The 13,229-nt window shown below is 43.9% G+C and overlaps 1 protein-coding gene across 1 annotated transcript in view; it reads right to left on the bottom strand.

The window, feature by feature from the left end:
* The window catches only part of LOC137526042 (chitin synthase chs-2-like), a 119,318-nt gene that overhangs the window by 39,973 nt on the left and 66,116 nt on the right, over window positions 1-13,229 (bottom strand). Inside the window, exons 8-9 of the mRNA XM_068247254.1 lie at window positions 9,395-9,785; window positions 5,667-5,719 (exon numbers count right to left, since the gene is read on the bottom strand). Of these exons, the coding sequence (XP_068103355.1) occupies window positions 5,667-5,719; window positions 9,395-9,785 (444 nt within the window). The remainder of the gene's footprint in view (window positions 1-5,666; window positions 5,720-9,394; window positions 9,786-13,229) is intronic.

The following is a 13,229-nucleotide window of genomic DNA, read 5'->3' as shown; positions in this document are numbered from 1 at the left end:
GTAATAAAGATAAGAGGTTCAATAAACAGGGACCACGCGGCAATGCTAACCCAGCAGCAGCAGACGTGATGGAACAGGAGGAGGCGCAGGAGGAGAAGGCCACGCTTTGAGACACAACAACCCAGGCAATGCATGAGGACAAGAAGCGTGCAGATAGCATGCTTTTTACCGCCATGCAGTCATAAATGTAATAAAGATAAGAGATTCAATAAACAGGGACCACGCGACAACGCTAACCCAGCAGCAGCAGACGTGATGTAAAAGGAGGAGGCGCAGGAGGAGAAGGCCATGCTTTGAGACACAACAACCCAGGCCTTGCATGAGGACAAGAAGCGTGCGGATAGCATGTTTTTTACCGCCATGCAGTCATAAATGTAATAAAGATAAGAGGTTCAATAAACAAGGACCACGCGGCAACGCTAACCCAGCAGCAGCAGACGTGATGGAACAGGAGGAGGCGCAGGAGGAGAAGGCCACGCTTTGAGACACAACAACCCAGGCCTTGCATGAGGACAAGAAGCGTGCGGATAGCATGCTTTGTACCGCCATGCAGTCATAAATGTAATAAAGATAAGTGGTTCAATAAACAGGGACCACGCGGCAACGCTAACCCAGCAGCAGCAGACGTGATGGAACAGGAGGAGGCGCAGAAGGAGAAGGCCACGCTTTGAGACACAACAACCCAGGCCTTGCATGAGAACAAGAAGCGTGCGGGTAGCATGCTTTGTACCGCCATGCAGTCATAAATGTAATAAAGATAAGTGGTTAAATAAACAGGCCGTGTACACAGAGTGGCAGTAAACAATGCTATATAGTCTGGCTGAGCGGTGTACAGAGAGTGGCAGTACACACAATGCTATATAGTCTGCCTGAGCAGTGTACACAGAGTGGCAGTACACACAATGCTATATAGTCTGGCTGAGCCGTGTACACAGAGTGGCAGTAAACAATGCTATATTGTCTGGCTGAGCGGTGTACACAGAGTGGCAGTACACACAATGCTATATAGTCTGGCTGAGCGGTGTACACAGAGTGGCAGTACACACAATGTAGAAGTAGTGGAAGAGAAAGCACAGGGGGTCCAGGAGCCCAATCTGGTGTAGTACGTTAATTGGTACCGGGATAATTATAGACAGTAGATTTTATACTCACAAGAGTGGGTTGCTGGGTGAGGCAACCACTCGTGCGCAACTGTGGGGAAGTACCGTCCCCACTCGGCCTTTGTTCCTGGTCGCTAATCCGAAAAATCGATCTACCGGAAGGTTCCCGATGTGGATCTCCCCCTAGGGACTAGGTTTTTTTTAGATTTATGGACAGGGTAGGAGGCGCCCGGTGAACGTAGTGGTATATCTTACTCTATATGGTAGATACAGCATTTGACAAAAATGATGTGGTCCTACCTTCTAGAGGTCCCCTCTCGGGAAATATACAAACGGAATTTTGTTGATTTTTAGGATTCTATTTATTTTGCATCAAGACAACGCGTTTCACGGTAAAAACCGCTTCCTCAGGTCAGTGACAATGCCTTATTGCAGATACTGCTAGATACAGCTACATACGGCGCCCGGACTTCTAGCAGTATCTGCAATAAGGCATTGTCACTGACCTGAGGAAGCGGTTTTTACCGTGAAACACGTTGTCTTGATGCAAAATAAATAGAATCCTAAAAATCAACAAAATTCCGTTTGTATATTTCCCGAGAGGGGACCTCTAGAAGGTAGGACCACATCATTTTTGTCAAATGCTGTATCTACCATATAGAGTAAGATATACCACTACGTTCACCGGGCACCTCCTACCCTGTCCATAGTACACACAATGCTATATAGTCTGGCTGAGCGGTGTACACAGAGTGGCAGTACACACAATGCTATATAGTCTGGCTGAGCGGTGTACACAGAGTGGCAGTAAACAATGCTATATAGTCTGGCTGAGTGGTGTACACAGAGTGGCAGTAAACAATGCTATATAGTCTGGCTGAGCGGTGTACACAGAGTGGCAGTACACACAATGCTATATAGTCTGGCTGAGCAGTGTACACAGAGTGGCAGTACACACAATGCTATATAGTCTGGCTGAGCCGTGTACACAGAGTGGCAGTAAACAATGCTATATAGTCTGGCTGAGCGGTGTACACAGAGTGGCAGTACACACAATGCTATATAGTCTGGCTGAGCGGTGTACACAGAGTGGCAGTACACACAATGCTATATAGTCTGGCTGAGCGGTGTACACAGAGTGGCAGTACACACAATGCTATATAGTCTGGCTGAGCGGTGTACACAGAGTGGCAGTAAACAATGCTATATAGTCTGGCTGAGTGGTGTACACAGAGTGGCAGTAAACAATGCTATATAGTCGGGCTGAGCGGTGTACACAGAGTGGCAGTACACACAATGCTATATAGTCTGGCTGAGCAGTGTACACAGAGTGGCAGTACACACAATGCTATATAGTCTGGCTGAGCCGTGTACACAGAGTGGCAGTACACACAATGCTATATAGTCTGGCTGAGCCGTGTACACAGAGTGGCAGTACACACAATGCTATATAGTCTGGCTGAGCGGTGTACACAGAGTGGCAGTAAACAATGCTATATAGTCTGGCTGAGCGGTGTACACAGAGTGGCAGTACACACAATGCTATATAGTCTGGCTGAGCCGTGTACACAGAGTGGCAGTACACACAATGCTATATAGTCTGGCTGAGCGGTGTACACAGAGTGGCAGTAAACAATGCTATATAGTCTGGCTGAGCGAGGTACACAGTGGCAGTACACACAATGCTATATAGTCTGGCTGAGCGGTGTACACAGAGTGGCAGTAAACAATGCTATATATAGTGTGGCTGAGCGAGGTACACAGTGGCAGTAAACAATGCTATATATAGTGTGGCTGAGCGAGCGGTGTACTACTGTTCCCAGCAGCGACACACAATGACTGGGGGGGGACCCTGGCTAGCGTGGCTGGAGAGCGAACTACCCTGCCTGCCTACCCAAAGCTAAACCCACAGAGAAATGGCGGAGATATGACGTGGTTCGGGTATTTATTTACCCGAACCACGTGACCGTTCGGCCAATCAGAGCACGTTCGGGTCCGAACCACGTGAGCCGTTTGGCCAATCACAGCGCTAGCCGAACGTTCGGGGAACGTTCGGCCATGCGCTCTTAGTTCGGCCATGTGACCGAACGGTTTGGCCGAGCACCATCAGGTGTTCGGCCGACCTCGAACATCACCCGAACAGAGTGATGTTCTGCAGAACCCGAACAGTGGCGAACACTGTTCGCCCAACACTAGTAGGTAGGCATAGGTAGGTGCCCCAGTATAGGTAGATAGGCATAGGTAGGTGCCCCAGTAGTTAGCTAGGCATAAGTAGGAGTCCCAGTAGTTAGCTAGACATAGGTAGGAGTCCCAGTCCCAGTATAGGTAGGTAGGCATAGGTAGGTGTCACAGTATAGGTAGATAGGCATAGGTAGGTTCCCAAGTAGTTAGCTAGGCATAGGTAGGAGTCCCAGTAGTTAGCTAGGCATAGGTAGAAGTCCCAGTATAGGTAGGTAGGCATAGGTAGGTGCCCCAGTAGTTAGCTAGGCATAGGTAGGAGTCCCAGTATAGGTAGGTAGGCATAGGTAGGTGTCCCAGTATAGGTAGATAGGCATAGGTAGGTGCCCCAGTAGTTAGCTAGGCATAGGTAGGAGGCCCAGTATAGGTAGGTAGGCATAGATAGGTGCCCTAGTATAGGTAGGTAGGCATAGGCACGTGTCCCCATATAGGTAAGTAGGTGTCCCAGTAGTTAGGTAGGCATAGGGAGGTGTGCCAGTATAGATAGTTAGGCAGGGCCTGGCTGGCACAGTAGTAGCAATTACCAAGGTCCAGCTGCAACAGATAGGGTTCTATAATGCAGTGTCAGTGGGCAACACAAAAAAAACACATCAGGAGAACATTAGCTCTCAAAAGAGCTGTTGAGGGGGGTGCTATTTTAGCAATAATAATCAGCCAGGAGCAAGCTAACAAGCCTACAAAGCCTAACTAATCTTTCCCTAAGAGAGTCTGCCAGCAGCTGTCCCTTCACTAATTAATGCAGACACACGAGTGAGTGTAATGGCCAGCGCTGCCTGCCTTTTATAAAGTGGAGAGTGGCTCCAGGAGAGAGTGTAGCCTAATTGGCTACAATGTGCCTGTTGACTGTGATGTAGAGGGTCAAAGTTGACCCCAATGGTGCACTATGGGGGCGAACCGAACTTCCGCAAAAGTTTGCGTTACATGGCGAACGCGAACCACTGAAAGTTTGCCTGGAACCGTTCGCCGACAAACCGTTCGGGCCATCTCTAATCCTGACATCTCCAGCTCAAAAACATTTCCCCATTTCCCGCATCCAACCTTTCCTCACTCAGGACACAACTAAAATGTTAATATACTGTATGTTCTTATAATATTTTGTCTGGGCAATTGTAACATGCTACTTTGGGGACTACCAAACTGGCACCGCTCCAATCTGTACTGAATTCAGCTGCTCACGGGGCCTGACAAGTCTGATATTGATGACGGAACATGTTGGACAGAGCTAATAAGACCATCTCTAATTTGTCTCATTGCAGGTGCAAAGGACCTAACTGGAAAACTTACAGGATCAGGACCAACTACTTATTTGGCAGCGCAGTGAATATTTTTTTTACATATTGAACTTTGTACAGTGCCACCATACACAGTATAGCTACTCTACACAGTTTACTGTATACTTATTTCCCTTCTATATTTATTTAGCCATTCACCTATTACAATCTATTCAAGCGGATCGGGCTTAGGATCAACATTTTATGGTTATCACAATAAGCAATCAAAGCACTGAATGTCATTCAAAAAAAAAAAAAAAAAAAGCCCCTCCAAAAAATCAAAACAAAAAACAAAACAAAACAACAAAAAAACTTAATTTTCCCTTTATAAATAAGCTGATCTTAAAGAACAAGTGACACCCATGCTAACCTAGAAATAAAAAACAAATATATATAAGTAGATAAATACTACTTCTACTTACATAACAGATGTATTGCGCTATCCACGTAATGATTCCTGTGAATTTTATAGCCTCCCTGACTCTTGTTTCCCCCCTTTCCTTTTCTTGCTCATTGTGTATTCATTAGCTGCCCTCCTCCCAGAGTCTTCAGACACTCCCACTGAGGTGTATACTAGGAACTGCACTCTTTTTTTTTCTTTACTCCTCCAATCGCTGAGTCACCTTAGCCTTGCTTGTAAACATAAGTGAGCAGAGGGGTGTTTTAGATAAGAATCTAGGCAGGGAAATAAATGTAGAGGAGGAATATATTATAGATAAAAAGAACCCCCAGCATTCAACTGTTTGGCACTGACTACTAAAGGGCCAGTGCTCCTAAAGTATATCATAACTCCAAACCATAACAGCAGAAAAAGTTTTGCAAGTTTTGAATGCAGGATTAGCATCTTTATCACTTAATACACTCAGACCAGTTGCTGTTGAAATTTGATTTTTATGGTGATAATACCGCTTTAAAGGGTGATTTTATTATGAAGGCTAGAAAACATGGACTTGGACTTTATTCAGACTTGGCAATCACATGAAATCAGTATCAGTCAAAAGCCTCTCCCACATCCCACCCACTTTATTTATGGTTGAAGCTCAGTGTGTGGACTTACTCTCCTCATAAGTGCAGCTGTCTTCTTCCTCTGTATTCTTGTCAGTTTTTTCGCTATAAAAGTACAAACCAAACAATACCATTATTTACTAGTCTCCTGAGTAATATTAAAGTAAACTACAGTAACTAAAGCAAAATGTACCATGTATACTCGGCTATAAGTCTAGTAATTTATGTCTGACTCACTAAATACAAGTATAGGGATCAACTTATACAAGAGGCATGAGCAACACTGAACCTGTTGAGTTTACTCAGTGGTAAGTGACACTTTCTTGATAAAGGAAATGGCAAGAAAACACAGATCTGAAAGTCTAGGCCATAACAATTAACAATGAAGGGGCAGGGAGGGGAAATACTGAGCTGCAGGAAGGGGAGTGAATAAGTGCTGCACTTGGGGGTCTAGAAGAGTTCTTGGCTGCAGGAAGGGGAGTGAATAAGTGCTGCACTTGGGGGTCTAGAAGAGTTCTTGGCTGCAGGAAGGGGAGTGAATAAGTGCTGCACTTGAGGGTCTAGAAGAGCTCTTGGCTACACTTAAGGTACAGGAGGGGTTACTGGCTGCAATCCTGTATACACTGCAGTCATTAACCCCTCCTGGGCCCCAAGTGTAGTTGTTAATTCTTCCTGGTTCACAACCATTAACGTTGCAGGGTAGACTTATACTTGAGTCAATAAAATATTCCAGCTTAAGAGGGTCAAATATTGAAGTTGACTTATACATGAGGTCAACTTATGTTTGAGGATATACGTCATATACTGTAAATTAAAATTTAAAAATCTGACACTTAAACTTGACAATTTTATACAAGTGTTTAATTGCTGCATTCTTCATCGGAAAATTATCTATTGTTTATTTATTTATGAATTAATTATATATGTCATATAGCAATCTTGTACAGAATGACTTAGAATGAAATTGAACTTTTTAGAAACTGGCGTTAGTACTATGAATTTTTCCACATTTAATGAATTATGGATTACAGAGGACCTCTCTTCCACTGGAGAGAAGGAAAACACAGAGAACCCCACCCTGTGTGTATTTAGAGATAACAGCCTGTCTGATTCACCCTTATCTGCTAGTAATGTGCCACTGTAATTTGAGCTGTCTTCTCTGTCTGAATTGTGCCGCTGTTTAACGTTCAGATAGGCTATATGGTAACATGGGAGTTTACCCTGTATGTGCTCCCAGCATACCAGGAAGTAACTACGCTGCAGCATCTCTGAATGAGCTCTATAAACTGTAACAAGAATTTTTCTTTCTGTATTATGTTGTTGGTTTTTTTTTAGAGCAGAGAGGAAGTCCGGGACTTAGGTTGGCCTGAATGATTAGGGTTGTTATCAAAATGTTTGAGTTTATTATTTATAGTCAAAATGTTTATGTTGAGCACATAAGTGGGACAGCCCTTCAGATGTGTTGTCCTTGTGTTTTTGTTTTCTTTTTGTGCAAATTAAATTGAAATATTTCACCATATATGTGTGAGGCTTGGTGGTGTATTCTCCACAGTCAGCATGCAACGCATGAGCTGGCGTGGAGGAGGTACACACACTAGCACCAGGAAACAGGCTATCCCTAGTATAGTGGAGGGGAGGACTGACTCCAATAGGAGATTGTAGAGAGCCGGTGCAGATCTGACAGCCACAAACAATGCTTTCGTTATAACGTCTCAGCGCAAAGTAGCGCTGAGCGCATAAACCAGAACTGAGGAGATCTGGACAGGTAGACAGAATGAACGCTTGCTAGCTAGCGGCTACTTAGCGACAGCAAGCGTCCAAAACCAGACAGACTGGAATGAGGCAGCCAATGCGATGCGGCGATGGCGTGCCTCACAAAGACAGGACAGGATAGTCAGAAAATAGCAGGATTAAGATAGATGAACGTAACACAGATAATCATACAATAAGTATGTTTTCCTAGCGTATTACAATTACAGCTATCAATGAAACTATTTGTAACGTCTGACTAACATATGTATATATCGGCAAGGAACCGATATATGACATAAGCAGGAACGCTGACTAGGACTGGAGTAATACAGGGAACAGGACTCAGAAGGATTCGTTATCTCTTCGCAGAGATGAACGCAATCCACAAACGGTAACAGAACAGGATTCAGAAGGATTCGTTATCTCTTCGCAGAGATGAACGCAATCCACAAACAGTAACAGAACAGGATTCAGAAGGATTCGTTATCTCTTCGCAGAGATGAACGCAATCCACAAACGGTAACAGGACAGGATTCAGAAGGATTCGTTATCTCTTCGCAGAGATGAACGCAATCCACAAACAGAACCAGGAGCAGGGTAACTACCTCAGCACGGGTGGTCACGGTACGCGCAACCTACCAAAACGTGCTGGAAAGCTGACTAACTGCACACAGGATATAAACAGTTCGTGTACGTATACATCAGCGACACTGATGTATTAACGTAACACAAATACAAGGAAAATAATAAACGTGCTGGTATGCATATATATTGGCAATGAACCAATATATGATGCAAAGACCAGCAAAGTATCTTTATAACAAGAAACACGATCGGGGGCTAAAGCGACAGCAAGACTGGCTTACACTGAAGCTATGAAAACCCAAGGAAACCCTGCAGGAAGCAGATCTTTATACTGAGGTCATCCAATGGGAGCAGACATGCAGATTCCCACACAGGTGAATGATAATCAGTCACAAGCTGACAGCAGGGAAAGACAGACAAATCTATGCAGCTTGCATGGAAATAGATCAGAACTGCCTGAGCTGCAGCACTACTACTTCCAGTAATAGCTGCTGCAGCAGCGATCATTACAATATGCCTGGTATGTTTCTTCAGAAAAAGAAAAGCCAACATTACCTCTCTTTTTAAAAACTGTTCTTAATTATTTTATATCTTTTTACGTGCCTCCACCCAGTAATTTATCCATTTGTTATGTATGGTCTGTTCCTTATTACAACACTCCTTCCTGTCATACTTACCTTCTTCCAGCTCAGTTTCTGCATGTTTTTTTGCATGTGTGTGCTCTCATGGGTGTTATCATTCCCTTGTCTGGGCATGTGTGCACATCTGTTCACCACCACGATAGCGTTTACATGTGCATTTAAAAATACAGGCTTAGGAGTGGCCATTTGGGCACCAAAATATATCCTTTGCCCATGAAAGGCCCCCATGTCCTGCAAATAGTGCCAGGTTGTCTGTCAGATTTGTTGCACGTGTTTTGCAACTCATTTGGAGTTCTGACTGCTCGTTGTTACCTCAGTGTGTTCTATCCTTTTTGTTATTTGACCTCAACTTGTTTTCTGAATGCTGTTTGCCAGCTGCCTGCCCTGATCTTATAACCTGACTATGTCTATTTTGTGTCTGCCCTGACCTTAGCTTGTTCATAACCTACATCAGTCTACTGCCATTTGCAACTCTGGCTTGACTTTGAGTTTGCCCTGTCTACTTCACATTACAATGTCACCTGTCTTCTCTCACCACTGGGAGGGCAATCCCGGTGACCACAACCATGTTGCTTTTTACAGTACAACAGTTAATCGTCCACCAGGGGTGGCAGCCCAGTGGCATTTGCAAGATCCTCTAGTGAAGACTAGAGTTCACACCCTGAAAAAGACCATACTTACTACTAGAGACATAGTCAACAGCACCTCATAGGTATTACAAAACCTCACATGACATTTTTTGTAAGGGTGTTTCTGCTTTGCTCCACAATCATTGCAGCGTTCTATCTTGAAGTTTTCATACCTCTGAAAATCCTTTGGCAGTTTTTCATCTTTTGTCGTATTTTTGTTTTTCTCTTTCTCCTCACATTTGTTATCATGAACTAACACTTCGATATCCCACCACAGACACCTGCAAGTCTTCTGGCATCTCACTCTGCTTTGACTCTTTCCATCTTTGATGTCTGTAGGAACAGCACTTTCTCGGGTCCCCCAGGAGACATCGTGCAGATTCACCAATGAGTAGATGGTTAGAAGAAGGTAACCACTTGGAACAAATATGATGTATACAAGTCCATATATCAGCAAAAAGAATTCCCGTGGATGCAGTAAGGCTACAGTAATGTACAGCACACCCATTGCTATTAGAAATAAACCTGATGGTGTCATGAAGGTTTGCTGTTTCACAATGTCACCTAAAGAAAAAGAAAACCAAATGATTATTTTCCCCATCGACTGGAGACAGGTTTTTTTTTAAAAACACATCTGAACTCAGAGGGATATGAAAGCCAACATATTTATTTCCTTTTCACCAACAAAGATTGCCTGGTTGCCCTGCTATTCCTCTGCCCAAAGGTGCCCATACATCCAGGGCCAGATTTGACCTCTTTACCACCCAAGGACACTGTCACCAGCCACCCCCCTTCAGTATAGGTAGCCAGATGACCCCCCCTTCCCCCTCCAGTATAGGTAGCCAGATGACCTCCCTCCCCCTCCACTATAGGTAGCCAGATTACTACCCCTCCAGTATAGGTAGTCAGATTACTCCCCCCTATCCAGTATAGGTAGACAGATGACCCCTCCTCCCCATCCAGCATAGGTAGCGAGATGACTCCCTTAATCTCTCCTTTTTCCAATCCCCCCTTTCCACTTTAAGTATAGGTTAATAGGTTGCATGCAAGCTGTTACAGGAAACCAACATCCTCCAGTGGTAGACAGGTCATGTGTATGCTCGGTGTGTATTATATCCCACAAGTGGGGCTTGCACTCTTTTGTAGGTAGGCACTTGCCTGTTTTTAAGTAGCGCTGTTCATTTCCTTGCTAGGTGAGAGATTTTAATGCACAGGCAAAGCGAGGGGGGTAAGGTGGTCATATTAACATTTGGGGAGACAAAGCCGTTACTTATCCCTATATCACATCCAACTACTACTGGGCACCTGACCAACTTTGCTGGATGGAGATTTTACAACTTCCTGGATCAATACATTTGACCTATTTTGGGCTGAAATCAGTTGACTTCTGCATAGACATGCTTGCTGCAGCACCGATTTTCATCCAATCGCAAATTCGCTAGCTGTATAGCCACCTTAATTTTTTTAGTCATAGATGCTGAACAAGCATTTCAGGGTCTATTTAGATCGTTGCCGTGGCAGTGCAACGCACATGTGCCGAGTGGCTGAAAACAGTGACATACTTCCTGTCCAACAGAGAGCATGTCATAGTTCAGGGGGTGGAGCTATGCATATTACCCTGTTGGTGCACTCAGCAGCAGGGTGATATGCACGGGGGAATGGTGCAATGTGATTGTCCTGACCCGGGCTCTCCTGTAGCAAGACAATCGTACTGCACCATCCAGATGTAGAACCAGCCTCAAGGGTTTACACATTATAAAAAAGTACTCTTTAAATGATTAATAGAGATGACTCGAACCTCCGATTTTGGGTTCACGAACCTCGAACGCGAACTTCCGCAAAAGTTTGTGTTTGCGCGAACCATGCGAACTGCAATAGACTTCAATGGGCAGGCGAACTTTGAAAAATACAAACACTGTTTCTGGCCACAAAAATGATGGAAAAGATGTTTCAAGGGGTCTAACACCTGGAGGGGGTCAGTGACTACAACAGGAAAAAAAACATTCAAAAAGGCCTTATAATTTTTGAGAAAATGGATTTTAATTTTCTCCTTCTGACCATGGGAAAATTAAACGCCCGCCAATTTTAGCGGTTAATAGCAAAGTCCCCTTACATAGTAGAAACACCGAATTTGCAGGGTATGTAGAGGGGGACAGTGACTACAAGAGGGGAAAAAATCATAAAGACCTTATACTTTTTGAGAAAAGCGATTTTAAAATTTCAAAGAAAAATACTATACATTTCAATTTGTAAATGACAGTTGTTAGGGAAACAATTCAAGCCGACTTTAGCAGTTAATAGCAAAGGCCCCTTACATCCTAGCAACACCAAATTTGCAGGATATGTTAAAAAGATAGTGGGAAACAATATTTAAAAAAAACAACAATTTTATTTATTTAGTTTTTTTTATTTAGTTTTTTTGTTATGTTTAGAGCCTGGGAAATCCCCCCCCAAATTGCGTGGGGTCCCCCTTCCGAGGAGTTCTGTAACCCCTTGTCCCCCATGCAGGCTGGGATATAGCAAGAATGCAATGTGGAGCCCCGGCCGCATGGGGCTTTGCACCCTGAGCTATACCAGCCCGGTATAGGGGGTATGGGGGGGCTCCGGGGGAGAGGGGCGGCCAAGCCTTCCCCTCTCCCCTGAGCCCTTATCCAATCAATGGACAAGGGGCTCTTCCCCACCTCCCTTGCCCCAAGAGAAAGTGGGGGCAACGACTCCTTGGGGTGGTTCATGGTGGCATCTGAGAGTCCCCTTTAAGAAGGGGACCCCAGATGCCCACCCCCCTCCCAGGAGAAATCCACAAAGGGTTAAATGAAATAAAAACACAACGACGAAAAAAGTCATTTAATGTTCTTAAAGAGACACTGAAGCGAAAAAAAAATATGATATAGTGAATTGGTTGTGTACTATGAATAATTACTAAAAGATTAGCAGCAAAGAAAATATTCTCATACTTTTATTTGCAGGTATATAGTGTTTTTTCTAACATTGCATCATTCTATAATATGTGCAGATTACACAACACTCACCATTCAAAATGAGTCTTTCAGAGCAGTCTGTGAAGTAATGACCTCTCCTCTAGCAGAGGAAAAGTAAATAGTCCAGGAACAGTTGAGATAATAGAAGTCAGATAACAGCCCTCTCCACGACTAACTTAGTCGGAGAGCTTAATGGCTTGTTTGCATAGAGATAAAAACTGGAGTTTCTCAACTCTTCCTGTACTGGAAACAATTATACTGATGTATCTGATCTTAATGTTTTATTTCTTAGCTGTGCTACACATACAAATCATAATATCATCATTTTTTTTTTGCTTCAGTGTCTCTTTAAGTGGCATGTGACATGAGACATGATGATAGGCATGTGAATGTACAGTGCCAAGCATATAAATGCTACATTGCTTTTCTTTTTTCTCTGCCTGAAAACGTTAATATACAGCCATGCAACTGACAGTTTTTCTACAGTCGGGATCCAGTCAGACTATAGCCACATTCTCTTCTTTGTAATTTTTTCGCTTCAGTGTCTCTTTAATTAACCAGAAATACTTACCTGTACCTTTAAAAAAAAGTGCCCACGCCAATATCCTCAGAAATGTCCCACGCCAATATATCCTCTATCTTGCGATCTTCAATTAAGTTGATTGAAGATCTCCGCCGCCCCCGACATAGCAGAGAATGCGTCCGCATGGGACGTATAGCTGACGGCTCCTGATGTTCTCCCTGCCTCCTCACTAGTGTTGGGCGAACATCTAGATGTTCGGGTTCGGGCCGAACAGGCCGAACATGGCCGCGATGTTCGGGTGTTCGACCCGAACTCCGAACATAATGGAAGTCAATGGGGACCCGAACTTTTGTGCTTTGTAAAGCCTCCTTACATGCTACATACCCCAAATTTACAGGGTATGTGCACCTTGGGAGTGGGTACAAGAGGAAAAAATTTTTTAGCAAAAAGAGGTTATAGTTTTTGAGAAAATCGATTTTAAAGTTTCAAAGGGAAAACTGTCTTTTA

The sequence above is a fragment of the Hyperolius riggenbachi genome, chromosome 7, assembly GCF_040937935.1.
Source record: "Hyperolius riggenbachi isolate aHypRig1 chromosome 7, aHypRig1.pri, whole genome shotgun sequence".
Classification (NCBI taxonomy): domain Eukaryota; kingdom Metazoa; phylum Chordata; class Amphibia; order Anura; family Hyperoliidae; genus Hyperolius; species Hyperolius riggenbachi.
The sequence above is the reverse complement of the archived record's forward strand: the minus strand, read 5'-3'. Positions and strand labels throughout refer to the sequence as shown.